The sequence below is a fragment of the Lithobates pipiens genome, unplaced genomic scaffold (assembly GCF_037356315.1).
Source record: "Lithobates pipiens isolate NorthernLeopardFrog02 unplaced genomic scaffold, aLitPip1_a1.2 Scaffold_16, whole genome shotgun sequence".
Lineage (NCBI taxonomy): Eukaryota > Metazoa > Chordata > Amphibia > Anura > Ranidae > Lithobates > Lithobates pipiens.
This window is the reverse complement of record NW_027507748.1, coordinates 140194587-140221315: the sequence shown is the minus strand read 5'-3', so window position 1 is coordinate 140221315 and position 26729 is coordinate 140194587. Positions and strand designations below refer to the sequence as shown.

Genomic DNA, 26729 nt, shown 5'->3' with positions numbered 1-26729 from the left:
ATGTGCATTCAAAACATACATCCATGGCTAATATGCCCGAAAACCGGGGCACACTCACGCTGCAACCCCTGCTGCGGTTTGACCGCTGTGTGGCTCTGTGAAAGCAGCCTAGTTAATGTTAAAAGCTCCAAGAGGGCAAAACAAATGTTGCCATATTTGGCCCCCAAAATAAAAGGGTTGACCGCATTTTTCACATTTACAGTTAAAGAACGATCACCTAAAAAGTGAATCCAAACAAAATACAAATTCAAGCACAAGTAAACCATTCTTGTTACTAAACTCTGTCATGCTTTATGTTCTCTTTTAAGAAATAACATGTCATGTTTGTTATGCATTTCTTAAATACACTACAGACCTAAGTGCAATCAGAAATCAGCCAAGTTACAGGCTGCAAATTACTGCCATTGGTTTATACTTTTCTATCTGAATTATTAAAGAGGCAGTTACAATCTGAGACAAATTCTCCAATGCCCCTTGCATTGTTGCATTTGGTAAATTATACTTGGTCTGATTTTATCTAACATCCTTCAAATAGTTCCAAGGAAACCAACATCTTTATAACTCAGAGCCAAATCCTTCACAAGGCAACCGAGGCAGGAATCTAGCCTAGGATCCAGTGATGTCCAGGGGGCACAGATACAACCTTTGGGCACTTACAGTAGCTGTGCCCTTGCCTGACACTTCATAAGGGAGAAATGCACAGGCAAATTGATGTCAGACGGAGAGAAGCCATGGCAGTATCGATAACGCAAAAGGAGAAGGCTTGTGTCTTCTGCAATTCTTGTCAATACCAACTGAAGAGATTTTTGCAAAATTGCAAGCTTGCTTAGGACCCTGTATTCCTTAGGGTCTGTGTTGACAAGACAAGCTTTGAATTCCCATACAACTATAGAAGTCAAACGCACCAGTGAAAGAATTCTGAATGAGCCCAGAAGCTTCTCAAAATGATGCCAAACAGATGCCATCGACACAAGTCCAAAGCCCATTGACGCAGGCCCTAAAACTGTCTGTGGTCCAAGTCTGCCAATTGCAATGGCCATTCCAACACAGCTTTAATTTAAGGGGAATGTTTTAAGTTTACAGAGACTTCTGCTGTGATAAAATGACATGACATAGCATATGAGCATAAAACGCTTAAAGTGGAACTTTACCCATAACAACTTAATAAAAATTATTTTTTTTTAGCAAGGAATATACATTCCAGAATTATGCTACCAAAATTGTGTTCTATAAATCGCCTCCAGCATTGTTACGGTCTCTTCTTGCTGGAGGCTGCCATCTTGCTGAAGTCCAGAGCCCCTGAAGAGCAGTAAATATTTAGGGCACTTTCACACTCACGGTGCCCGGGCGCCGGTGCTTTACAGTCATTTTCGAAGCTAGAGGATGCTTTTAACCCCCGCTAATGCCAAAAAGGGGTTGAAAGCTTTCAATGGGCAGGGTACACCGCTCCTAAAGCGCCTCAAAGAAACTGCTAGCAGGACTTTTCTTGACGTCCTGCCAGCACACCACTCCAGTGCGAAAGCCCTCGGGCTTTCACATTGGAGTGACAGGAGAGGCGCTTTATAGGTGCTATTTTTAGCGCTATAGCACCTGTAAAGTGCCTCGGTGTGAAAGGGATCTTAGGCTGTCAGTAGATCGGTCTCTACAAATTTGGCACAGTGCCTAAAAATAGAGAGCAACTGAGCATGTGCAGAGCAGGGTGAGACAGTGTATTACTGAATACTAAACAGTATAGGCATTCATTTTTAATTTTTTACATAGCTATACCTGCAAAAGGGGCCATACTAAAGTGATCTAGCAGCCTTCACTTTCTGACCAAAGTTCTACTTTAGCTCGGACCAGGAGCACTGGCTGCTGGGGAAATATAGGAATCCAGTGAGTGTTTCCATAAGTGAAGTCCTCTAAAAAATGTTGTTGAATCTACACTTTATGCATAATTCTTAAAAAAATGAACCATCCTATAAAAACTAAACCAGGAACCTGTAAGCAGAACTGTAAAAAGATGCATAACAAACCGTGTGCGATTTACAAGAATGTCAGCAACCACAGAACAAAAATTGCCATTTGAAGGAGAACTGAAATGTTGATGGAAATAATCATGTATTAAAGAGTTAAATAAAATTGATAGATCTATAAATATATCTCAAAATATTCGCTCTAGATTTCTTGCAGCAAACTGCAGATGCATGAAAGTGGGGTACTAAAAGGTTTACAAAATTTCTTGATTCCGTCGTTGCCAACTAAAACACCTACTATGAATTTAGTAATACGTTAGGCGATCATAAATCATAAAGCTAGACATTTTAAAAGGAAAAAAAGTGAATTTATTGTCACATTGTAGACGCAGTGTAAAAGCACAAATCCATTTTTCCATATATTCATCAACTCTCTGGATGTGTTAATGCACAAAGAATCCCAAAGTATAAAAAAAAAGAAATTTACACTCCATTTTCCTTGTTCTCAACGCTGCCCTTATTCCACTTTATCAAAATACGACTTTGTATGCTAAGCATAGAAAAACCAAGAGCATGTCTGTTGGCGGACCTCTCCAGGGGCACATACAAAGAACGGTGTCTGTACAGAAAAGCAGATATACCAAAACATCACAGGAAATAAACATAAGAAAAAACCTGATGCAAAATGTTATTTGGAAATGAACTGTACTGCATTCTATTCATCATCTATAAAATGCAACAGAAGGGTCCTCCTATGCTTCTTGTAATGAATTGTATTGCTTTGTTGCTGTATTGTCTCCCTTTATATTGTAAAGTGCGGCGCAAACTGTTGGCGCTATATAAATCCTGTATTATTATAATAATAATAATAATACAGACCTAACTAAAAAAGTATGCGTTTGAACTCATCCAAATAAATATTCTGTGCAAAATGTGATTTAAGAAAAAAAAAATAATAATAATATTTAAATAATTGGCAACACTTGAACTCAAAAACACTATTTTTAAACTGTCAATGTAAGATTACCCCACAGGGCGTACCCTGAAAAAAAAAAAAATGTTGATACGTGTATACCCTGCTTTACTCAACAGCACCCCAGCTTCTGGGCTTGCCAGGGTGTACAGAGCTGTGTTTGCTGGGCACTGCCCTCCTCCATGCTGATGTAACTGCTGCATGTACTTTTTTTATGTAGACATCAGAGGAAGACCATCACAATCAATGTTTCATTGTCAAGGCAAAGTGTTGAGGTCACCCAACTGTTAACATTAACACCCAACAAGAAACTGCCAAAAGGCTTCAACTTTCTGTTGTATGTCCAGGAGTAAGGATGAGCTCAGGCGCGTCTGCAAACAGCACGTTCCGAGCCCGCCAGGAAGCTGGCACTGTGGAGCGCTAATCACAAGCAGTGAGACATTTCTCGATACGTGGCTGCAGAGATCAGGAAATGTCTCGCTGCTTGTGATTAGCGCTCCCGTGCCGACTTCCTGGCGGGCTCGGCACGTGCCGTTTGCGAACACGCCTGAGCTCATCCTTATTCAGGAGGCACTAGTTCAATGGCCTGTGCTGGAGGACTCTCCTGCTGGCACAGGTGTAGTGTGAACATGCATGTAAAATGGACATACGTGGCTTACATTCTGGTCAGTTTAGGATGAAATATGCAGGTAGCAGTGTCAGCACCACCCTGCTCAACAAACTTTTAATGAAAGATCATTAGCCAATTTTGTCTGAACAATAACTGCAGCCTATCAAACGCACCCACTGTTTGGGTATTCCAACAGCTGCGGCTGTCCGAATACAATAGCTGGCAAGGAAGATTCCACCATCCGAGTTGATTATAGTGGATGGAGGAATCAATGGGGGTTTGACTAACTTAACACTGATAAGCTGTCTCACATTTACCAATAACAACATGAGTGAAAGTAAAGTAAGAAGAAATGGAATGTTAACACTTATATACATGCAGCACAGAAGAAAAAAAAAATGTACACACACATATTATAATTTATTATATATATATATATATATATATATATATATATATATATATATATATATATATACACACACACATATATACATATATACATACACACACACACCAAGTGGCTATAAAAAGTCTACACGCCTGTTAAAAAGTCAGGTTTTGTTTTTTTATATATTTTTTTGTATATATACACACATACACGCACATTAATTAAATGTAACAGCTTCTCTGAATTACAAGCAAATTTTAAAAGCAATCATTTAACACCAATTCATTACCCATTATCAGACTCACTCTAGTACTAAAATCATTCATTAACTGTACTTGCAGCAGATTAACTTTGCTTAGTCATATTCTGGATCTATTAACGGATCCTGCATTTTTTTCCTTATTTAAAGCAGAACTTTATGTATAGCTATAACACATTAAAAATAAGTGCCTAAAGTTTGTAGACAAAAAAAAAAGCGTCTATACTGTTTAAGATCCAGTAATAGACAGTTTCATCCTGCTGTGCACATGCTCAGTTGCTCTTCATTTTTGGTATTGTGCCAAAAATCAAAGCCACTAGAGGGCAATCTGCTGACAGCCTAAAGATTTACTGCTGCTCAGGTGCTCTGGGTTTCAGCAAGAAAAAACAGGAGAAATGCTGGAGGCAATTTACAGCACACACTGATTTCTGTGGCATAATTAATAATGTGGAATATATGTTCCTTGCTCTAATAGTGAAGTATGTAATGTAATTCAAACGTTATTTTAAAAAGGACTCAGTCCTGGGTACTCACATTTTAGCATAAGACATAAAAGCAGAAAACTATACACGAGGCAGCAGCATCAAACGAACGAGCAGGTTGTTCGTACTGCGGGTGTCACTTCCGGTATCCTCCTAGTCCAATCCTACGCGTATCGTCACTTGGACATGTGACTTCATCAGGGAATGATACGCGTAGGATTGGACTAGGAGGATATAGTTTTCTGCTTTTATGTCTTATGCTAAAATGCGAGTACCCAGGACTGTGTCCTTTTTAAAATAAAGTTTGAATTACATTACATACTTCACTATTAGAGTTTTCTCTTCCCTATGGATGTATATACTGTCTGGGATTGAGGACCTAGAGGGGGCCACCCATTGCTGTTTACATCAACCACCTACTTAAAGGGATATATGCTGTTTACCTTACAGCAGTAAGGTAAGGTAGCCATTGCACCCAGTGTGTGGACACCTTGCACGTTATCACCAGTGGAATGACCATTCACTCACGGGATTATCAGATACTTACAACACAGAGTGGATATTATCAGTGCATGTTTTGATATGGACTGTGGATTTTTCCTTTTATTTTTCTTTTAACTTATATATATTTTTTCTGTTTTGTTTATCAAATTAGACATTTTTTCACTTATATTTTCTCTGCTGCACTTTTGGACATTGAAGTATTCAGCGTTTTTTGGTCACGCTCCAGATCTTGGTATCACTGAAATCTGTGCACTATGGATTGATACATACTATATATATCATCTGCAATATTTATTTGGCACTTAAATGCACTTTGTTCCTTTATTTAATGCACTTTTTATGCTAGATTGATGCTATTATGCGTGTAGGGTTAAGTTTTTTGTAGAAATATTCACTTATTTGCACATTGTGTATTGACACTTCTATTTATTTAGTCAGGTTTATCATATTTAGGAGCGCAACACCATTTTATACACTTACAGTTCACACTATAGAAACGCAGTCGAGATGCATTTCTCCATGAGCGTTTTTGATGCTTTCCAGTAAATTTTTTCCCCTTATTTTTTCTTTACCTTAAATGGGCACGTGTGCGGTTTTGGTACATTACAGTGTGTTTTTGATCCATTTTACTGCATTCCAGTACAATTCAGAAAAAAATAGCACATTCTACTTTTTTTCTGGAACTGGAATGCACTGGAACAGACCACATTGGTGTGAACTATGCTATTGGAAACAATACTACTATCCATGCATTTCTGATGCAGAAAAAAAAAACGCACTGCACTGCATGAGGTGTGAGCCGGCCCTAAATTAACATATAGATTGCCTGGAAAAATAAATGAAAATGTAGACAACTCAAAAAAGACGTAACTGCGTCAATCCTAAATATGTTTCTGAACAGGCATAAAGATGGTAATGCTTAAATCACAGAATGAACCTTTGTCCTGCTAATGAAATGTTGACTGCCCAAGCCTACATGCCAGCACTGAAGCCGGGTGACATAATTTACGAGGTCCCATTTCAGCGCAGTATTTCTGTCAAGCCACAAAAACCACTAAATATTATCCTGATAAAAAGTTATAAAAATACAAGCCTCAGGTCCACCCCTCCCCCAATGTTTCCTAAAAAATTCAAGGGCAACTTTTCAACAAGTTTAGCTTAGTTATTGAAAAGGTCTTTCATATTGAGTCACATCACTAAGTGCTCGCCTTCAAAATTCGAACCTGCGGGACCAAAGACTGTATTTTAAGAATGTTTTAAACAAATTTCTAGCTGGGCATTTTGCACATTATGTCGCATAAACTGAACCCAACCAATTCACAGAGAGGTTTCTAAAGCACAATCTGGGTTTGGAGGACCAAAAAAAATAAAAAATTACAGCAAATCATTAATTCAGCTAATCAACAGTTTAAAGCATATTTAAACCATAAATGATACTCAATCTCCTATGTGCAAATTACCAAATATGCCTAATATGTCTATATGGGACTATGCAGTGATATTCTAGGTTGATGGATACATATTTGCTGCACATTCCCATTCTTCGTTCTACTGTTTTAATACCAGTAATTCAGATTTTTTTTTTACTAATCTGATACTAGAGGGCCCTTTTCTCACTGACTGCGGGGAAAAACTGGTTCCAGTGTTGCAGTTTCACTGACCCTGGAACTTAAATATTACAGCCTGACAGGGCTATACAAATGCCACAGCAGCAAAGCAAGGAATCAAGACCATGGCATCTGTAAAACCCTGGCAGGCTGCAGAGTTTGACTGGCAGCCTGCCAGTCAATGGGGCTTCACTGCAGCCGCAAACCAAATGCTTGGCTCACTGTTGCAGCACAGTCCTGCAATGTAAGATTGCTGCAAAGTAAACAAAAAGAAGAACAAAATAAAAAAAATAAAAAATAAAAAGACACAGGTGTCAGCAGTGGCCTTTTGTAAGTCAATACGGAATAAGAAGAAAACAAAAGCAATCTCACAATGATGAACACTTCATTGTCTTCGACTTGGGTTGTCAAAAGTTAGTGGCACATGGCTCAGAATTATTTGTATATTATTTAGTCATGTAACTCAAAGCACTGATTGGCCCATTATTAATCTAAGGCAGCAGTGCATCAAGGCTCTATTCACACTCGAGACATGTCATGCAACTTTGGACATCAAAGTTGCATGACAAGACACTCTGCATGTTTTCCAATGATAACCATTCATATATATGCCACTAAGGCCCTTTCACACTTGTACGACTTGTTCTACGACTTGGGACTGCAAAGTCATATGACAAGTTGTTCCCCATGATTTCCCATAACTACCATTCATATTAGTACAACTTCAAGTCGTGCCAACTTCAAAGTAGTCCCTGCACTACTTTGGTCTGACTTAGATGCGAGTTACACAACCATTCCCTGAAATTGCATCAAAAAGCGCGTCAAAATCACAGTCGCAAAACCATGCAAATTTGCCGTGATTTCAGGGAATGCTTGTGTAACTCACATCAAAGCCGGACCAAAGTAGTGCAGGGACTACGGTCAAGTTGGCACGACTTGAAGTCGTACGAATATGAATGGCAGTCATGGGAAATCATGGGGAACGACTTTTCATAAGACTTTTCAGTCCCAAGTCGTTGGACAGGTCGTACAAGTGTGAAAGTGGCCTGAAGGTTGCAACAACCTCAAAATAGTCCATACACTACTTTGGTCTGACTTTCATGCAACTTCAAGGCCATAGACTAATGTTAACCCTCAGAAGTTGTATGAAAGTTGTACCTGAATGCTATACAATGCAACTTGTGTGCAGTAGTTGTCCATTACCACTGATCAAAGCCAAAGCTGTATCCAAGTTGCACTCATCCAAAGCTGCGTCAAACTTGCACTCCTAAGTCGGCGTCACTTTGGAGTCACACAAGTGTAAACGGAGCCTAATGGCACTTGTGTGACTTGACCTGCAACTTGGTACTGCAAAGTCGCATGACAGGCTGTACTCCATGATTTCCAATGAGCACCATTCATATATGTGCAACTTCAAGTCACACCAACTTCAAAAGTAGTCCCTGTACTACTTTGGTCCGACTTTGATACAAGTTGAGGTCCATAGACCTCATGTTTACACAGGCATTCCCTGAAATTGTGTCAAATTTGTGCATCGCGGTAGTGTGAAAGGGACCTAAAGTAAACTTGAACTCCATACAGGTTCAGCAGTAAATATATACAACCACCTTAAAGTGGAACTTTAGCATAGATGGGGCTCACAGCCCCATCTAAAACTTACTTGAGCCCAATCGCAAACCAATGATGTGCACAAGAGCCTCGGCTCTTCAGGGACTCTCCCGCCTCACTGGCTGAGACAGCAGCTGGAGCCATGGTCAATCACAGCCAATGAGCCAATGAGCCTGCCTGGAATCCCCCACTGCATGCTTCTTGCTCTGGGGCCGCTCAAAACCCTCAAATCCTACAGGTCACTTACTAAATAGCCAGGAACCTGCTGAGAAAAAAATCAGAAGTAAGCCAACAGCTGCTGTTGCAGTCGTGAACTTTTTCAAACCCTTTTAAACCCATGATGTGTAGGACATGTCACTGTCAGAAAAAGGGTTAAATAACCTTTACAAAATTTAATTTTGACATTAAAGGGGTTGTAAAGACAATTTTTAAGTAACAAACATGTTATACTTACCTCCACTGTGCAGCTCGTTTTACACAGAGTGGCCCGAACCTGGTCTTCTGGGGTCTCTCGGCGGCTGTCCCAGCTCCTTCCCGCAAGAAATAACCACCGTCATGCGAGCTCTCTCGCATGGTGGTTAGTTTTTGCGGGCGCGCTTCCATGATATGGCCGGCGCTGCCCCCCCCCCCCCCACGTCATTGGATATGATTGACAGCAGCGCAAGCCAATGGCTGCGCCCATGCGGGCTGTGATTTAAAAAATCCAGCAGGGACTTTTTCCCTATGTTTTCATTAGGCATGGCAGCCCATGAATGAGCCTCAAATGAATGGGCTGCCATGACCACGCAAAACGCAGCTCAAAGAGGTGCACAGGCATCAACACTGGCAGGGGTGATTAAAATGAGAAGTCTATTTTTTATAGTGGGAAAGGTATTGAATATTTGGCATGATGCCAAAAATGATTTAAAGGGCAACTCCACTTTTGTGGGGAACAAAAATTGCAAATAAAAATAAAATAAAATAAATGCATTTGTTTTATTTTTTATTTTTAGGCTTTCTTTCTTCTGTTTTCATCTGGTGATCCAGTCTGTTTTTCACAGCATAATGTATCAGTTTACATGGATAAGACAAAGTCATGTCTCACTAATGCAGGAGGGGGTTCTACCGACCAGAACAAGAGGGAAAGAAGCCAAAGAAAAGAAAACTGATGCAGCCACCACATCTAATGACTGGTAAGCAGCAATAGATTTCATTTTTGGTTTTAGGTTTAATCCCGCTTTCAACAATGCCATCTTTTTATAGCAACAATCATTGTGAATTAATTTATTTAAAGTAATGCAGTGCTCTTATCATCAATATTTATAACAGCGACTGCAGTATATGCATGTATGTATTAGTGGGAGTAAAGGCATCTCGAATGGAGAATTAATAAGTCCATGTTCTGTTTCTTTAATGCTCATTTCCGATCATTCTTCCTTAAAGGATGGCACTTTTCACATGCATGAGAAACAATTACTAAGAAATTGCTCAGAGGCAATCCACCAAGAAAATATTCGGTTTAACAGTGCAAACATGAAACCAGCTGTTGTTGCTAAAAACAGTTTGTGCATCCAAGGGCAAAATGCATATGTGTCTCCGGGGTGCTAATTATATTAACCTGTTCACTGCCAACAGCGTTCTAGATCCACTCTCCACAATCATCATTGCAGACTAAGCAGAAATCCTGGCCTGTAACAAAGCAATATTAAAAGCAACATGCGAATACTGGTAAAATACGTAAAAACTGTGAAATTGCGGCTCTTCACATTACACAACATAAACACTCACACACTGGTACTAGCCCATACTAGAGAGTCTGCAGAACCTTCCTGCATTGCTTGCTACCCCAAGTAACATACAATTGTAGTGCATCTCCTGAGACCCCTGATGTTATCAAGAAGCATCCTGCTGATTGCACCATATGTTTGTGTTCTTTTTTTTAACAGAGGAGGTAGGACGGTCTCTATGGGGCTGCTGCACTAAACAGACACAAAATGCAGGATTTTCAAGACTTGCAGGAAAAGAAAAGTAGGATTATTAGCGAGTATCAGTAAAATTGGCATTAATCAGGAAAGAGACATTGGGAAGAAAAATAAACATCTGTAATGCATTAAAAGATCTTTCAAAGCAAACAGTAAATACTAAAACTGAAATACTCCAGAACACTAAAATAAATGGCTTTTTTAAATGTTTTGCACAATTAGAGAATACTGGTTTTGTGTATATTTTCTTTATTTGTTGTGGTGACTAAAAAAAAAAAAAATTGTGTTTAAAAAAAATATATATTTTTATTCGCTTTTCTATAATCAGGTAAATATGAAAAATGACACAAATAAAATCAAAATCTGAAATATTTTGTACTTTACAGGCAACTAATCAAACGATTGATAAAAATAATGAAATGTATTATTATAAAAATATAGGTGCATACAGCACCAAAAAGATTTTACATATACAGCATAAACAAGATCATATAAGAGACATGAATCTAAAAATGCAGATCCTTCAATACTACTCCCAACATGTTTCTGGACCTCTGTAGAGTCCTTTCTTCAGGGGTATGTCGTATGAAGCAACACTGCTGTATTGGTATTCTACAATGAGACAAAATCACACGTAAAATTGTCTACTGAGAACATGAATTTGACATGTGATTTTGTCTCATTGTAGAATACTAATACAGCAGTGTTACCTCATATGACATACCCCTGAAGAAAGGACTCTACAGAGGTCCAGAAACATGTTGGGAGTAGTATTGAAGGATCTGCATTTTTAGATTCATGTCTCTTATATGATCTTGTTTATGCTGTATATGTAAATTCTCTTTTCGGTGCTGTATGCACCTATATTTTTATAATAAATTTCAATCATTTTATCAAATCGTTGATTACCATATTTATCGGCGTATAACACGCACTTTTTTCCCCTTAAAATCAGGGGAAAGTCATGGGTGCGTGTTATACGCAGATCCACTGCCGATTGTGAGCTTTTTGGCGGCTTTCAGCCGTTCTCGGCGACATTCGCTGGCTTTCAGCCGAGAGCTGCCAAAAGCCCCCGCAAGCCACCGAGAATGGGCGAAAGCTGCCGAGAACGGGCGAGAGCTACCGAGTGCCGCCAAGATGCACAGGACACCCGCTCTGTATCTCGGCGACACCATTTTTAAACAGCAAGGATGCAATGCAAGCCTGCAACGACACTGACAAGGCTGCAATGCAAGCCTGCAATGACTCGGACAAGGCTGCAATGCAAGCCTACAACGACTGACAAGGCTGCAATGCAAGCCAGCAACGACTCTGACAAGGCTGCAATGCAAGCCTGCAATGACTCTGACAAGGCTGCAATGCAAGCCTGCAACGACTCTGACAAGGCTGTAATGACGAGGCTGCAAATGACAAGGCTGCAAATGACACCGACAAGGCTGCATTGATGGGCATTTAAATGTAAGTTTTTTTCCTTAAACTTCCCTCCTAAACTTGGGGTGCGTGTTATACGCCGATAAATACGGTAGTTGTCTGTAAAGTTTCTAGTATTCCTTGGGGGGTACTTGCTTTATAATATTGTTCAGTTTGGGATGTTGGCAACATAAGGGTCTTTTCGGGTGGATCACTATAAATTGAAATATTTAGCATTCTCTGTTCGGCTGGCAGGTGGAGCTCTTGGCTCCTTTTCCTGGGTTTCTGCCGTCTCCTTTGCTTCTTTGATATAAAAAGTTATAGAGGTCAAGAATGCAAGCTGCATATTAGGCTGGTTATGAATTAATAGAGTTTTTATTGTTAATGGGGTCAAATCAACATTCATTTTGGACCATGGTGAAGAAAAAATTTGAAGCAGCAGGATGGAAAAAAAATTCTTGAACAATAAAATTTCTATATGGTTTTTGTTCAGGAATTTACTAAAATGTTAAAAGCAAGTACTTTTGAAAGCCCAGTCCAATCATCGAATATGCAAAGATATTTTTTTTTACAAATATTCAGTGAAGGCTTGTCTGAAAACTCAGTAGTAGTAGTAAACTCAGCTTTAAACACATGGGTAGAGGACTTCAGTGGCCTAGTCTTTATCTGACAGCCCCATCTATGATTAGAAGTCAGAAAAGCCCAGCTTGAAAACAGCGTCTACAGTTCTCTCCTTAGATAGTCCGTATACTTTGCAATGCATTACATGCTTACTTGCAAAACAAAGATTATACACATACAATAAAATGGCGGACTATACGATTTTATTAGGAATCAGCAGCCACAAAATGCTCTACCCCAATCAGTGTAGCATTTTGGGACATATAGTACATATTCATGGAGAAAAAAGTTTTCCAATTAGGAATAGAAAGCAGTAGCATCATTCTTTCACACAAATTAAGATCTAAATTTGATTCAGGATTTCTTCATTCACCAAGAAAATAAATAGCTCAGCTCACCTCTGGAGTGTTCTTCTTGAATTCTCGACTTTGATCAATAAGTTTTTTTCTGGACTGTTCGCTTTCATCTTGTCTGTTTGCCAATACGGTTGCTGTTGTATCTAGTTCTCTCTGTTATAGAGAAAAAAAAATATATAAGATTTCAGAGAAAAGACATATAAATATGTTCTAAGAAACATGATTGGGAGAACACTGGAAATAGGCAATAAGTGTAAAATCTAAAAGAATGGGAAACTAAACCAAACTTTGCAAGCAAAGTACAACTAAAGGCAAAACTTTTTTCTTAGGTTAGGATGGAGTGGAAATAAATTACAACCCCTGTCAAGTTTTTATTGCCGTCTGTGTCCTCATTAGGGAGATTCACTCCCTCAATTTGTCATGTTTACCATTATTATTGAAAGTGAAATAATTCCAGATTTTGGGTTGTCCCCGGAACAGTAATACCTGGCTGACAATCAGAGATTCCATCACATTGGAGGGTTTTCATCTCACTTCCTGTTTTGGCTATGGGACATGAAATAAAATTAAAAAAAAAAAAATCTGAAATCTCCCCAATGGGACACAGATGGCAAAATAAAACAAAAAACTGACAGGGGTTATAACCCCCTTCTTACTCTATTCAGGGGTTGTAACCCATTTTTACTCTATTCAGGGGCTATAAACCTTCCCACCCCTTACTGCATCCAAAATAAAGTGTTGCCTTTAGTTCTACAATAAAAAACTAAGGGGTAGGCAAATTGCAAAGTAAGAAATGATATTGGGTTTTTACAAAAATGTCCTCTTTCTCCTAAGAATATATTTTGTGTGTACACTGCCTGAGTGCATGCGCAATGCAGCATAAATTACAAAATGTCAAGAATGGAATTGGGTGATGGGACAAGGTAGCTTTAGTGTGCATGAGTAAAAGTCACATCATCAGTGACTGCCCAATGGCGGAAGAAAGAAGACACGGGAGGCAAAGGAAATGGTAAAATGTGACATCAGTGGCGATAGAGCGGTAAGGTGGAGCCCAGAACTGTCAGTGCTGGAGGAAGGGAAATGGACAGGTAGGTCTACCATGATGTACTAATATGTCATCTGTACTTGAAAATTAGAGCCATAGTCACTTCCACGCTACAGTTTTACTTAAACCTTTTACTGTTCGCATGTATCAGCACATACAGCAGGTTACCGGCAATTGAGAACGGATGTCCAACCCTGGATCAAGATAAATGTATTCAGACACACACAAACTCTACAGCAATGTACAGGGCCCCAATACTACACAAAAGTCCCACACTCTTCTAAAGCCCTACCTTCCCACATCAGGCAACAAATGTGGAAAGTCTGTTAAATTACACTTTAGACCTTCAGCCCAGGTTAACACTGACAGCGAGAATGAAATTGTGATACATGTCTATTGAAATCGCACCCTGAAGTCGCCAAAAGTAGTACAGAAACTACTTTTGGGAATTATTGTGGCGCTGCAAATTGGCATCGCATTGATTAGGACATTGCTATTGCCGGCAATAGCCACCAATTTGGCATGCGATTGAAGGCCAAGGAACACACCACACAGGTCAGGAATAAAGTTGTGGAGAAGTTTAAAGCAGGGTTGAGTTATAAAAATATCCCAAGCTTTGAACATCTCACTGATCAATCCATCATCCAAAAATGGAAAGAGTATGGCACAACTGCAAACCTACCAAGACATGGCCGTCCAAGGCGAGCATTAATCAGAGAAGCAGCCTAGAGGCCCATGGTAACTCTGGAGGAGCTGCAGAGATCCACAGCTCAGGTGGGAGAATCTGCCCACAGGACAACTATTAGTTGTGCACTCCACAAATCTGGCATTGATAGAAGAGTGGCAGGAAGAAAGCCATTGTTGAAAGAAAGCCATAAAGCCATACAAATTCCAGTTTGCGAGACGCCACGTGGGGGACACAGAAAATATGTGGAAAAAAGGTACTCTGGTCAGATGAGACCAAAATTTAACTTTTTGGCCCAAAAGCAAAAACGCTCTGTGTGGTGGAAAACTAACACTGCACATTACCCGGAACACACCATCCCCACTGTGAAACATGTTGGTGGCAGCATCATGTTTTGGGGATGCTGTTCTTCAGCAGGGACAGGGAAGCTGGTCAAAGTTAATGGGAAGGTGGATGGAGCCAAATACAGGGCAATCTTAGAGGAAACACTGTTAGAGTCTGCAAAAGACTTGAGACTGGGGCAGAGGTTCACCTTCCAGCAGGACAATGACCCTAAACATACAGCCAGAGCTATAATGGAATGATTTAGATCAAAGCATATTCATGTGTTAGAATGGCCCAGTCAAGGTCCAGACCTAAATCCAATCGAGAATCTGTGGCAAGACTTGAAAATTGCTGTTCAGACACTGTCCATCCAATCTGACAGAGCATGAGCTATTTCGCAAGAAAGATTTGCAAAAATATCACTCTAGATGTGCAAAGCTGGTAGAGACATCCCTAAAAAGACTTGCAGCCGTAATTGCAGTGAAAGGTGGATCTACAAAATATTGACATGGGGGGGCTGAATACGAATGCACGCCACACAATTTTTAGGCATTTATTTGTAAAAGAAAATTGGAAAATCATTTATCATTTTCCTTCCACCTCACAGTTATGTGCCACTTTGTGTTGGTCTACCACATAAAATCCCAATAAAATACATTTACCTTTTTGGTTGCAACATGACAAAATGTGGAAACTTTCAAGGGGTATTAATACTTTTTCAAGGCAGTGTGTGTGTGTAAAATACACACATACATAGCTGATCATGCATGGGTACAATGCTTTGCAGGCTCCTGGTAAAAACTAAAAAGGGTTTTTGTTTTTTTTTACCTGCAATTGCCTATTTTTATTTTATTTTTTTAACAAAGGTGAACTTATCCTTTAACCACTTTCAGACTGCCTACCACAGATTTACTGTGGCAGAGTGGCCCTGCTGCGCTGGATCACATACATGATCCCGCACCTCCAGGTAGAGGGTACACATCTGGCTGTGCTGCCATTCACTACAGCACAAGCCAATAAGTGGGTCCCAGGCCAATGATTTATGCCCAGAACCCACAGACCAGCTGAGCAAATGACAGAAAAGAGCCCTGTGTAAGTAAACAACACAGGGCTCGCTACTGTCAGCAGTGATGTGCAGGGAAAAACCTGACACATTGCTTATTAAAACACACACAGTAAAAATTGTTAGGCACACATTTAACCCCTTGATCGCCCTAGATGTTAAAGTGGTTGTAAACTCTTACAAACCACTTTGGCCTACAGGTAAGCCTAGATTAAGGCTTACCTGTAAGTCCAAGAAATATCTCCTAAACCTACACGGTTTAGGAGACATTTACAAAAAGGCAGGCACCGCTGTCTATGGCGCATGCGCCGTAGATAGCGGAACCTAGGCGCACTGAGTATGCCGCTAACGGCGATATGCCTTTAGTGGCGGCTCCTGTGCGCATGCGCGGGAGTGACATCTGCGCTGCTCCGGCGCTGTGAGTGGCCGGAGCAGCGATACCCAGAAGAAGATGGACGCTCTGTACTACAGGAGACAGCGGTGACATCGCTGGCTCCTGTGTCAGGTAAGTGACACATAATGGGCTACTATGTGATGCATAGTAGTCCATTATGCTTTACCTTTGCAGGGAGACAAAGAGGAAGTAAACCCATCAGCCAGTGTCATTAGTACAGTGACAGTGCATATTAGCACTAGACAGTATTTGTGTCACTGGTGATATCAGTGGCAGTTAGTTTGTCCCCCCCCCACCCCACCGGCAGTTAGTGTCAGATTGTTCACCACACTATCACATTCCAATTACAAGTCGCTGACTTTAAATCAAAATGGCAACAGAAACTACCCAAATGACCCTGATCAAATATTCCAAAATATTTTTATTAGGTTTTAAAGCAGAAAGTGAAAAATATTGTTTGTTTTTCCAATATTTTCGGTCTTTTTTTCCCATTTACATCATAAAAGCTCTATTTGTGTGGGTAAAAAAAAAAAAAAAAAAAAAAAAAAAAAAAAAATGTGTGGGTACAGCATAGCATGACCGTGCAATTACCAGTTAAAGTATGCAGTGCTAAACAGCACTGGTCATGAAGGAGATAAAATCTTCTGGAGCTGAAGCGGTTAACGTTAGCTCGTAAATGAGATTAAAACTGGCTACACACTATACAGCTTTTATACAATTTTCTTGTACAACTTTACCAAAACCATATAACCGGGCAAAACGAAACCCGTCCCATTTGTATGCATACAGGCAGGCCCTTGCACTACATAGGTGAAGGGAAATCGAAATGAAATTGAACAACAAAAGTTGTATAATGTGTATCAAGCTTCAGACAATTGGATTTACATAGACTGCAGTAGTTTAGTTCATTGGTTATCTTTTTTTTTTTTTTTTATGTGGCTTGATTGTATTGGATTATTTTTATGGCTTACCGTTCGTTTTCCAATAGAGCTACTTAAAAATCTTCCCTGTAGCCCAAGCCATTTTAAAAGTTGTGATTTAGTTGCTCATTTGGGTGTGAGCAGCGCGTTTTGTATTTAGTTCTGGCTGTCTGGACATGGGCTGATGTGTGGCTTATAGTAAACGAGGCCTAACAGCAGTCATATAAGTTCCATACAAATAACAGTCTCTGCAAATAGAGCGCCTGCTTATAGCAGAGCTAACAAAGGCTACAGAGGTGAACATGGCAAGGTCATCTACTAAATGGATCCTTGGAAACTGGAAGCTTGATTTATAGAAGACGGAGGAGTTCCCTGGTGGGTCACTCCGCTCGGTCCAGATCAATCAAGGTTACTGTATAAAAGAAATCATAATGATCACGGCAATAATTTACCATCACCGGAGAAGACAAAGGACCTATGAAGCTTGGAAGATAAACGATTGTCTTCTAGATTTTAAACTGCCTCAACAACGAGCCAAAACCCCCCCCCCAGTCAATAACTGTGTACACGGAAAGCTGAACCGAATAAAAAGTAACAGTCTTTAGATTGGCACTTTCCGCTTCATGTCTGTCAGCGCTGGAAAAAAAAAAAAAAAAAAATTAAATCTCTATGGTCCTGACAAAGACGGCGGCTTTATATTTTCCACAGAGCTTTTTGTCTTCTCACCGTCACAGTGAGAACCGGCGGGCTTTCAGTTTTAAATGTTTTTGATAACCTATCAGGTGTGTTATTAATGAAGCCATTTTCTGATTTGATCTCTTAGCCCCCAGTCACGCTACTTTAGCGTTAGCATCAGGTTTTTCGCGCATATGCCTGACTTTCGGGTGTTGTCACACACATTTCAATGGGCTGCCCTACACACAACAAATATAATCAAATTATAAACAGGTAAAATGGTTGCAAAAAAAAAAAAACATAAAAGACATATAAAACCCAATTTAAAATGATCAACATCAGAAATGATGTTATTCTATACTAGACATTAATCACTCTTCTCTACGAGTTCTGCAAGTTTAATCTGCTTCCTCAGGACTTTACAGTGCCTTGAAAGTATTCATACCCCTTGAAATTTTCCACATTTTGTCAGGTTACAACCGAAAGCGTAAATGTATTTTATTGGGATTTTATGTGATAGGCCAACACAATGTGGTACATAATTGTGGAAGGAAAATGATAAATGGTTTTCAACTTTTTACAAATAAATTATTATGTGAAAAGTGTGGTGTGTTTGTACTCAGCCTCCCTCAATACTTTGTAGAACTACCTTTTGCTGCATTCTTCTTTGCAAAATAGCTCAAGCTCTGTCAGATTGGACGTAGAGTGCCTGTGAACAGCAATTTTCAAGTCTTGCCACGGATTCTCAATTGGATTTAGGTCTGGACTTTGACTGGGCCATTCTAACACATGAATATACTTTGATCTAAACCATTCCATTGTAGCTCTGGTTGTATGTTTAGGGTCGCTGTCCTTCTGGAAGGTGAACCTCCGCCCCAGTCTCAAGTCTTTTGCAGACTCCAACAGGTTTTCTTCTAATATTGTCCTGTATTTGGCTCCATCCATCTTCCATCAACTCTGGCCAGCTTCCCTGTCCCTGCTGAACAAAAGCATCCCCACCACATGATGCTACCACCACCATGTTTCGTGGTGGGGATGGTGTGTTCAAGGTGATATGCAGTGTTAGTTTTCCATCGCACATAGCATTTTGCTTTTAGACCAAAAAGTTAAATTTTGATTTCATCTGACCAAAGCACCACGGGGGTTATCGCAAACTGGAAACAGGACTTCTTATGGCTTTCTTTCAAAAATGGCTTTCTTCTTGCCACTCTTCCATAAAGGCCAGATTTTCGGAGTGGACGACTAATAGTTGTCCTGTGGACAGTCTCCCACCTGAGCTGTGGATCGCTGTAGCTTCTCCGAAGTTACCATGGACCTTTTGGCTGCTTCTCCGATTAATGCTCTCCTTGTCCGGCCTGTCAGTTTAGGCGATCAGCCATGTCTTGGTAGGTTTGCAGCTGTGCCATACTCTTTCCATTTTCAAATGATAGATTGAACAGTGCTCCGTGAGATGTTCAAAGCTTGGGATATTTTTTTTTTTTATAACCTAATCCTGCTTTAAACTTCTCCACAACGTTATCCCTAACCTGCCTGATGTGTTCCTTGGCCTTAATGATGCGGCTTGTTCACCAAGATTCTCTAACAAACCTCTGAGGGCTTCACAGATCAGCTGTATTTATAGTGAGATTAAATTACACACAGGTGGACTCTCATTTACGAATTAGGTGACTTCTGAAGGCAATTGGTTCCACTAGATTTTAGTTAGCTGTATTAGAGTAAAGAGGGCTGAATAGAAATGCACGCCACACTTTTCAGGTGTTTATTTGTTAAAAAATGGGAAAAACATTTTTCATTTTCCTCCTACTGCACAATTATGTGCCACTTTGTGGTTGTCTATTACATAAAATCCCACTAAAATCATTTTGGGATTATAACATGACAAAATGTGGGGCATTTCAAGGGGTATAAATACTTTTTCAAGAAACTGTAACTGGAGCTGTATAGATGCCCATTGTATAAAGAGGGTTCAAAGCTTGCAGAAAGTACCACGACCAGAAACATGCACATACAATCCCCGACTGGGACACAAGTTACACTCCCACCAGGTCCCCCCACCAAGCCTGTGGGAGGACTGCAGGGATAAGGAGGCCAGCACAGTGAAAGACAGAACCAATACAAGAAGTTTCAAGGGTATGACTCTTTACCAAGCAGTCCCACAGAGTCCCACAGAGTACAGATTCCCGTGGCTGTAGATATTACATGCAAATTGTCCTAGAATACACAAAAGAACCTTACAACTCAGAGGGGGCATTGGTAATATGTTCCTATAGAGAAAATGGCGTCCGCAACATATCATGTGCTCAATTATGGTCCAAACATTAAGCAGTCCCACAGAGTATTGATTTCCCCAATCAAAAAGTTTTACAGCTCTGCGGGGGTTATTAATATGGTCCTACAGAGAAAACATGCCACAACATGCCATGTGCTTAACATGGTCCTACATACGACAGACATGCCAAAAAAAGCTCATGCATTTTGAGTTTCGAGCTTCTTCGGGTACAATTGACAATAAATGGATCACTAACCCGACATTTTTCATATTTTGGGAACTTGCACAAAATCCATTTTGCACGCTACACTGAATCCAGACTAAAGGCTCATTCACACCACATCTGTTGAGTGGTGTTGATCTGCACAGATCAACACAGGCTCAATGCCAGGGTACATAGATAACAATGGTTTTCCATGTGTTCTGTTCATACCACAAAAGCTGCGTTGAAGTGGATTGCAATAAATAGAAATACAGACAGGCTGCATATGTTTGCACTGCACCTTGCCACAGGTCAGTACATCTCACCGCTGTGGTGCATAGAGATGAATGAAATGTCATTTTGTGATATTTCAGTAAAAGTAAAAAAATTTAAAATAAAAGACAGTGCCTTGCATTGAAACAAAGGTGCTTTAGTGTGTGGCTGATGTGAACAAAATAAAAGTAACTATTCTGACAGAATCAAAAACCAGCACACAACAGGTATATGGTAATACAGTATAATAAATAATAATATATATATATCCTACCAAATACAATTAGTTAGGTTAGGACTTTGTGTGCTCTGTGCCTCTTCTGTTTTTTTTTTTTATGTGGACTAGAGAACACCTCCCTGCTATATTAGTGCAAACAAGGGGGAGGTGTCCTGTAGTTGCTTTACCCTTGTCAGCATCAGAAAACTTGCCATGAGCAATAATATACAGCCACTGCCAGCATAAGACATCATCAGCACCAAGATGCAAAAAAGGGCATTTGCTAGAAGAAAAAAAATACATGCACGCGTGCCCGAGCTTTAGCAAACTAAGTATTATCCAGTTAGAGTTTAGCTCTATGTTAAAGAGGAAGTTCCACTTTAAAGTGGTGTTGCCACCAAAAAATGAAAAGCTGCTTAAAATTAATTAAAAAAAAAAAAAATAATAATAATTGGCAAAAAAAAAAAAAAAATTTTACTCACCTCTAAATACCGGTTGCTAGGGGGTCCCTCGTAGTCTGCCTTCTTCATTGCCCGGGCTGGTGACATCACTTCCCCTTGCGCCGCACATTCACCTGGGACCTGTCACGTGTCCCAGGTGACTGTACGGCGTATCACGGCGCCCTCGCGCATGCGCAGTGGGTGCCCGGCTGTGAAGCCACAGCCGGGTGCCCACAGTATGCATGACGGCGCCGCAAGCGGAGCGGGGAACGAGGGGGGGCTTCGTTCCCCCGCATCGCTGGACCCTGGGGCAGGTAAGTGTCCGATTATTAAAAGCCAGCAGCTGCAGTATTTGTAGCTGCTGACTTTTAATTATTTTTTTTTTTTTAAGGGGTACCCCACTTTAAGCACTCAGATATTATTGACAGGTACCCCGCTCCCAATATTCCGCTTGGACCACTTAGGCCAACACCCCCCCCCCCCGCAATCTTCTGGGAGACATAACAGGTCCCAGAAATTTGGCGAACCATTTAGGAGGCAAAGCGTGACTTGCGCATGTGCACCTGGTTGTGAAACTGCAAGCGGTCACTGCAAGCTGGGTGCCCACAGTTGTAATGCCAGGAGACAGGAGACAGGAGAGAGAGAGAACCAAGGGTTCAGGCGGCCACGTCATTGGATCCTGAGACAGGTGACTACGTGTTTAATAAAAGTCAGCAGCTACACTTTTTGTACCTGCTGACTTTTAATAAACACAAAAATGACTGGAGCTCTGCTTTAACAATTGGCAATCTTTCTGAATCCCTCTGTTAGAACTCCTACAATCATAACATCAGCCAATAAAATGGTAGATTGTTTTTTTAGGTTCTGGGTATTCATACACTTTCATTATTTATACAAATGCTTCCATGAACGGTCTATATTGTATAATGTTAGTTCTGCTCAAAATCAAAAAAACAGAATGCAAAAGGATTTAACTTTTTTTTTTTTTTTTTTTTTTTTTAAGATTCTCCAAAATACTAGATGCGAAATGATTATAAAATCTCATCTATAGCTTGGCACCAGTCAGCCAGGGATAGAGCGGGACAATGTGATGTTAGGGAGTGCGGAGGCGCTCTGCTGTGTCACGTCTATGGTGTTTTCTCTGTGATCGGTTTTCTTTCATTACACTTCTCCATTCCTTCATCTCCTGTGTGGTGGGGAGGGCCAGAAGACACAGACTATTGACAACAGTTGGGTATTTGCTTCCTGTCTAAGCGGACATCCTGTTAAGCTCCAATTACTGCCAACTCGGCAGAGATTACCAGGATTTCTACTCCACGCTAAAGATGATTTGATAAACTGGGAAGATAGGTGTAGTAAACAGGTAGGCTTCATAGCTGCATAGTAAAACATGTCAGTTCTTGATCTGCACCAATGTCATCAACACTTCACTTAGGGGCTTTTTAAACAGTTTAAAAAAAAATTGTGTCCCAAAAAAATCCCATCATAAAATCTAAAAACTGCACAGAAAATCAGAGACACAACAAGTATTTTATTAAATGCTAAATTTGCATTTTTTTCCCTCTTTATAAAGGATTTCTTTTCAATCTTGCCTCTGTGCCACTTGTTAGAAACCATAACTACTCTAGCAAGGGTCCGTTCTCCAGCACAGCCCTCTTCCCTCCTTGCATGTCATAGCCCTCTTCTCTTCTGGAATTGTCTAATTACTCTATGTGCTGGCCCAGCTCCTCTGCCCCCCTCCTTACATATTCCTTTATGTAGCTGCCAGAGGGGGAGCAAAGAGGAATACTATAGTATGTCCCTTGAGCGACAGCTCTGAGACTGCTGGGGCTACCAACATCTCACCCATAACAGCATCCAGCAGGCTTTTGGATTTCTACACAATTCTACAAAACTCGGGCAGCAGCTGCAGCACTGGGAAAATAAAAAACGGGTGGAATGTGTAACATTTTCCCAAAGGTGAACTTATCCTTTAAGGTAGTCACATAACATAATCAAACCACAAGGAAATGTGCTGTTTAATAAGTGAAAAAACAAAAAAATAAAAATAAAATACCTGTTGATCCTGTCAGAAACCTGATAACTAATAAACTTCCTTTGATCTTTGCCTATTTTGCCCTAACAGTGCACTTGGGTGATTTGAATCGTGAGCAGAACCGCAGCAAAACACGAAATTTGCGATACCATCAATTCTCAATGGCACCCTAAGCGTGGTGCAATTTTGCAGCGAATATGGTACGACATAACTTAATTCTATTGGTCTTATGCAGGCCATACACGGTCGAATTTCGAACGAATTTTCTTTTCAAAATCAGAAAATTCGTTTTTTTTGTGATCCGATGATGCCACCATTGATTTTCGAAATTCGGCCGACCAAGCCTTCAATTTCACCTCATGTTGCTACAGAAAAGAATTTTCTTGGCTGGGAATCTTCTTTTCTCTCCGTACATTTTCTTTTATCTCCGTACATTTTCTTTTATCTCCGTACATTTTCTTACGTTTCTCGCACGATTCTCCCATCATTGATTAGAAAATCGTTCGTTTTTCTAAAAATTTCCAACATGTCCGATTCCTCAAATTTTATTTCTGCACGAAAATCGGCTGTTGCTGCAGCCCACTAATGGTGCGAAATTCATACGAAAATTCTTAGATACGATTTTCGAAAGAAAATTCTTTCGAAATTCGAACCGTGTATGGCCGGCATTAGCCCAGGTTCACACTGTTGTGGAGCGAGACACCGCATGTAATTCGCACAGAAATCGCAGCACATTACAGGCGGTGTCTCTGGGGTGCGATTTGAGCCAAGAACTTGTATCACTAGCACCAAACTGGTGCAGGATCCTTTTTTTTCCACACCAGAATGGCATCGCGTAGGTGTCAACACCCATGTGGTCCGATTCTCCAAGTCACGCCTCGTTTTGCAAACTGATTGCAGGGTGTTGTTAACATACACTTCGCAATCGGTTCACATGGGTGGGTTGCGATTTAGATGTGGTGTCAAATTTTCTACGGCTGGGTTCACACTGCAGCGATGCAGGAATGCCGCAAATCCGCGGCGGGTTCCCGCATCGCATGCCTCCCGGCGGCAGTTCACACTGCCCTATGCGAACTGCTGGGAGTGTCAGTGAAACGTTAATGACACCCCCAGATCAGTTCGCATATCGCAGTGCGATCTGCAAACTCGGACAGGAATCGGATCGCATGGTGTGAACACCCATGCAATCCGATTCTGCTACGGACCAAAAAAAAGGGTCCTGTGTGAGTTTGGGCCGGATGCGATGCGAATTCAGCCATACTATCTGTATGGCTGAACTCGCATCGCATAGAGATCGGATGTGATTTGCACTGCAGTGCGGTGCGAATCACATCCGGTTCTCGTAGCCGCAGCAGTGTGAACCCAGCCTTAAACACAAAATTTGCATGTCATTACAGATGCCGAGGGCTGCCACAGAAAGGCAAGGACATACATGCCGACATGATACTACTGCCCCCATCATCAATACATGGCACGCCTCCTAATGCACCAAACTTTTGAATTACGCTGGTTTTCAGAATCCAAAAGCGTTTTTTATATCCCTAAATATAGTAAATAGATGGTAAAAAATGAAGACATTTTGACAAATTTTCACCCAATCTGTGCATCTTTAGCCTTAATCAATAAGTGATAAGGGGACCTGACACACAATACAAATAGAACCACATCCACAATAAGAATTTCCATAGATTGCACACTGTACTCCAGTTACTTGAACAGGGCTTGTTACTGTGCTAAGATTTAATAGCTTTGTAACTCATTAAATATAAGTGTAGCATTTCATATACAAGGGGCCATGTTTCATATACTGTCAAAATGTTGGATATCCACAGGAATTTTCATTTTATAGGCTATAAACATTAAATCTAGACTCTGTCATAAAAAAAAGCTATTCAATACTATATAAATCATTGAGAGCACGGAAAGCAAATCTGAGTTTAAAGCGCCTGATCGTATTTTATTGTAAAGAACTCCACGACAATCCTTGCGGGAGGGGATCTACTAACCAAGTATGGTACTTGCAATGCTGAAAATTTTACATGTTGTTACGTTTTCATTTTAAAGAAACAATGTATAGATGATTACTAATTGCCCTCTATTTACACGCAGCTTTTTATGCCTACAAAAAAGGAAAAATCGACACAGTTATTCTGTACTATGTTTGCGTTATGGCGTTGACTGTACCATAACTGCAAGAAGCATCCTTATGCCTGGTACACAAGATGAGAAAATCGGAGAAAAAAAATACTGCTTTCCAAACTATCATATTAGTACACAGCTTTTGAGAGCTGATCGCAACAGTTCATGTGAAATTATCCGAAGGGACAAGCACAAAAGTTATTTTTTGTACGATACCAGAACCATTTCTTTAATCAGTACAAAATTTGTGCGAAAAAAAAAAAAAACGGGTGACCAAGACCGCACATGCTCAGAAACGAAAGAATACATTAAAAATACAATATATTACATCACTTATAAAGTTTTATTTTGTTGTATGAGAACTTTCAGAACTTTAGTAACCTCTTTAATTTTGATACGAGACTAGCGTGCAAAGGAAAAAAAAAAACACGATCATTCATCGGATCCTCTCATCTTGTGTAGGAGGCTTTACTCTTTTGGGTCTAATCAGATCAGTGCATTGCAGGAAACGCAATTTACATGCATTGGTTTAGTGCGATGAATGGCATTCCTCCACATGTGGATATGTAACTGTGTTGCGCTACGCTCCCCAAACTTGGTGTAGGAGATTTGTGTTGGTTAGGGCTCATTTACACTTGCTTCAGCTTCAACACACATTAACGGCTAGTTTACACTTTAAAACAAGGCTTTGGACAGGTTTGTTAGAGCTCTCTGAATGCCAGTCAAAGCTCCTGTCACTAATTAAAATGAATAGCTTACAGTCATGTACACCTTGCTTTTGTCTCTGGCTTTGCTTCAAATATTATACCCTATGTAGCTTTAAAGCTCCCACGAAGCCCTACCATAGCCCCACCGAAGCCCCACCATAGCCCCACCATAGCCCCACCGAAGCCCCACCATAGCCCCACCATAGCCCCACCATAGCCCCACCATAGCCCCACCATAGCCCCACCATAGCCCCACCATAGCCCCACCATAGCCCCACCATAGCCCCACCATAGCCCCACCGAAGCACCAAGCAAAAGCAAGGTGTAAACAAGACTGTAATCCAACCATTTTATTTAGTGACTGGAGCTTTGACTAGCGTTCAGAGAGCTCTAACAAAGCCTGTCTGAAGCCATGTTTTGAAGCAAATGTAATCTATCCCTTATATTGCAAAGCTGCAACCATCATAGCAGAAGTCTGTGAATCACATGAAGGTCTGTACAGACTTACAGACAATGCACTAGGTAAACGGCTCTGTCATATGTATTCAATCTGTATATGTTTAGCAATCTGGCAGAAGGTTTACTTTAGGGTGTTGGAATATTT

The 26729-nt window shown here is 40.5% G+C and overlaps 1 protein-coding gene across 1 annotated transcript in view; it reads right to left on the bottom strand.

Moving 5' to 3' along the window:
- CUX1 (cut like homeobox 1) overlaps positions 1–26729 on the bottom strand; it is a 443218-nt gene that overhangs the window by 362147 nt on the left and 54342 nt on the right. Inside the window, 1 exon segment of the mRNA XM_077480526.1 lies at positions 12780–12890. Coding sequence (XP_077336652.1) covers positions 12780–12890 — 111 coding nt within the window.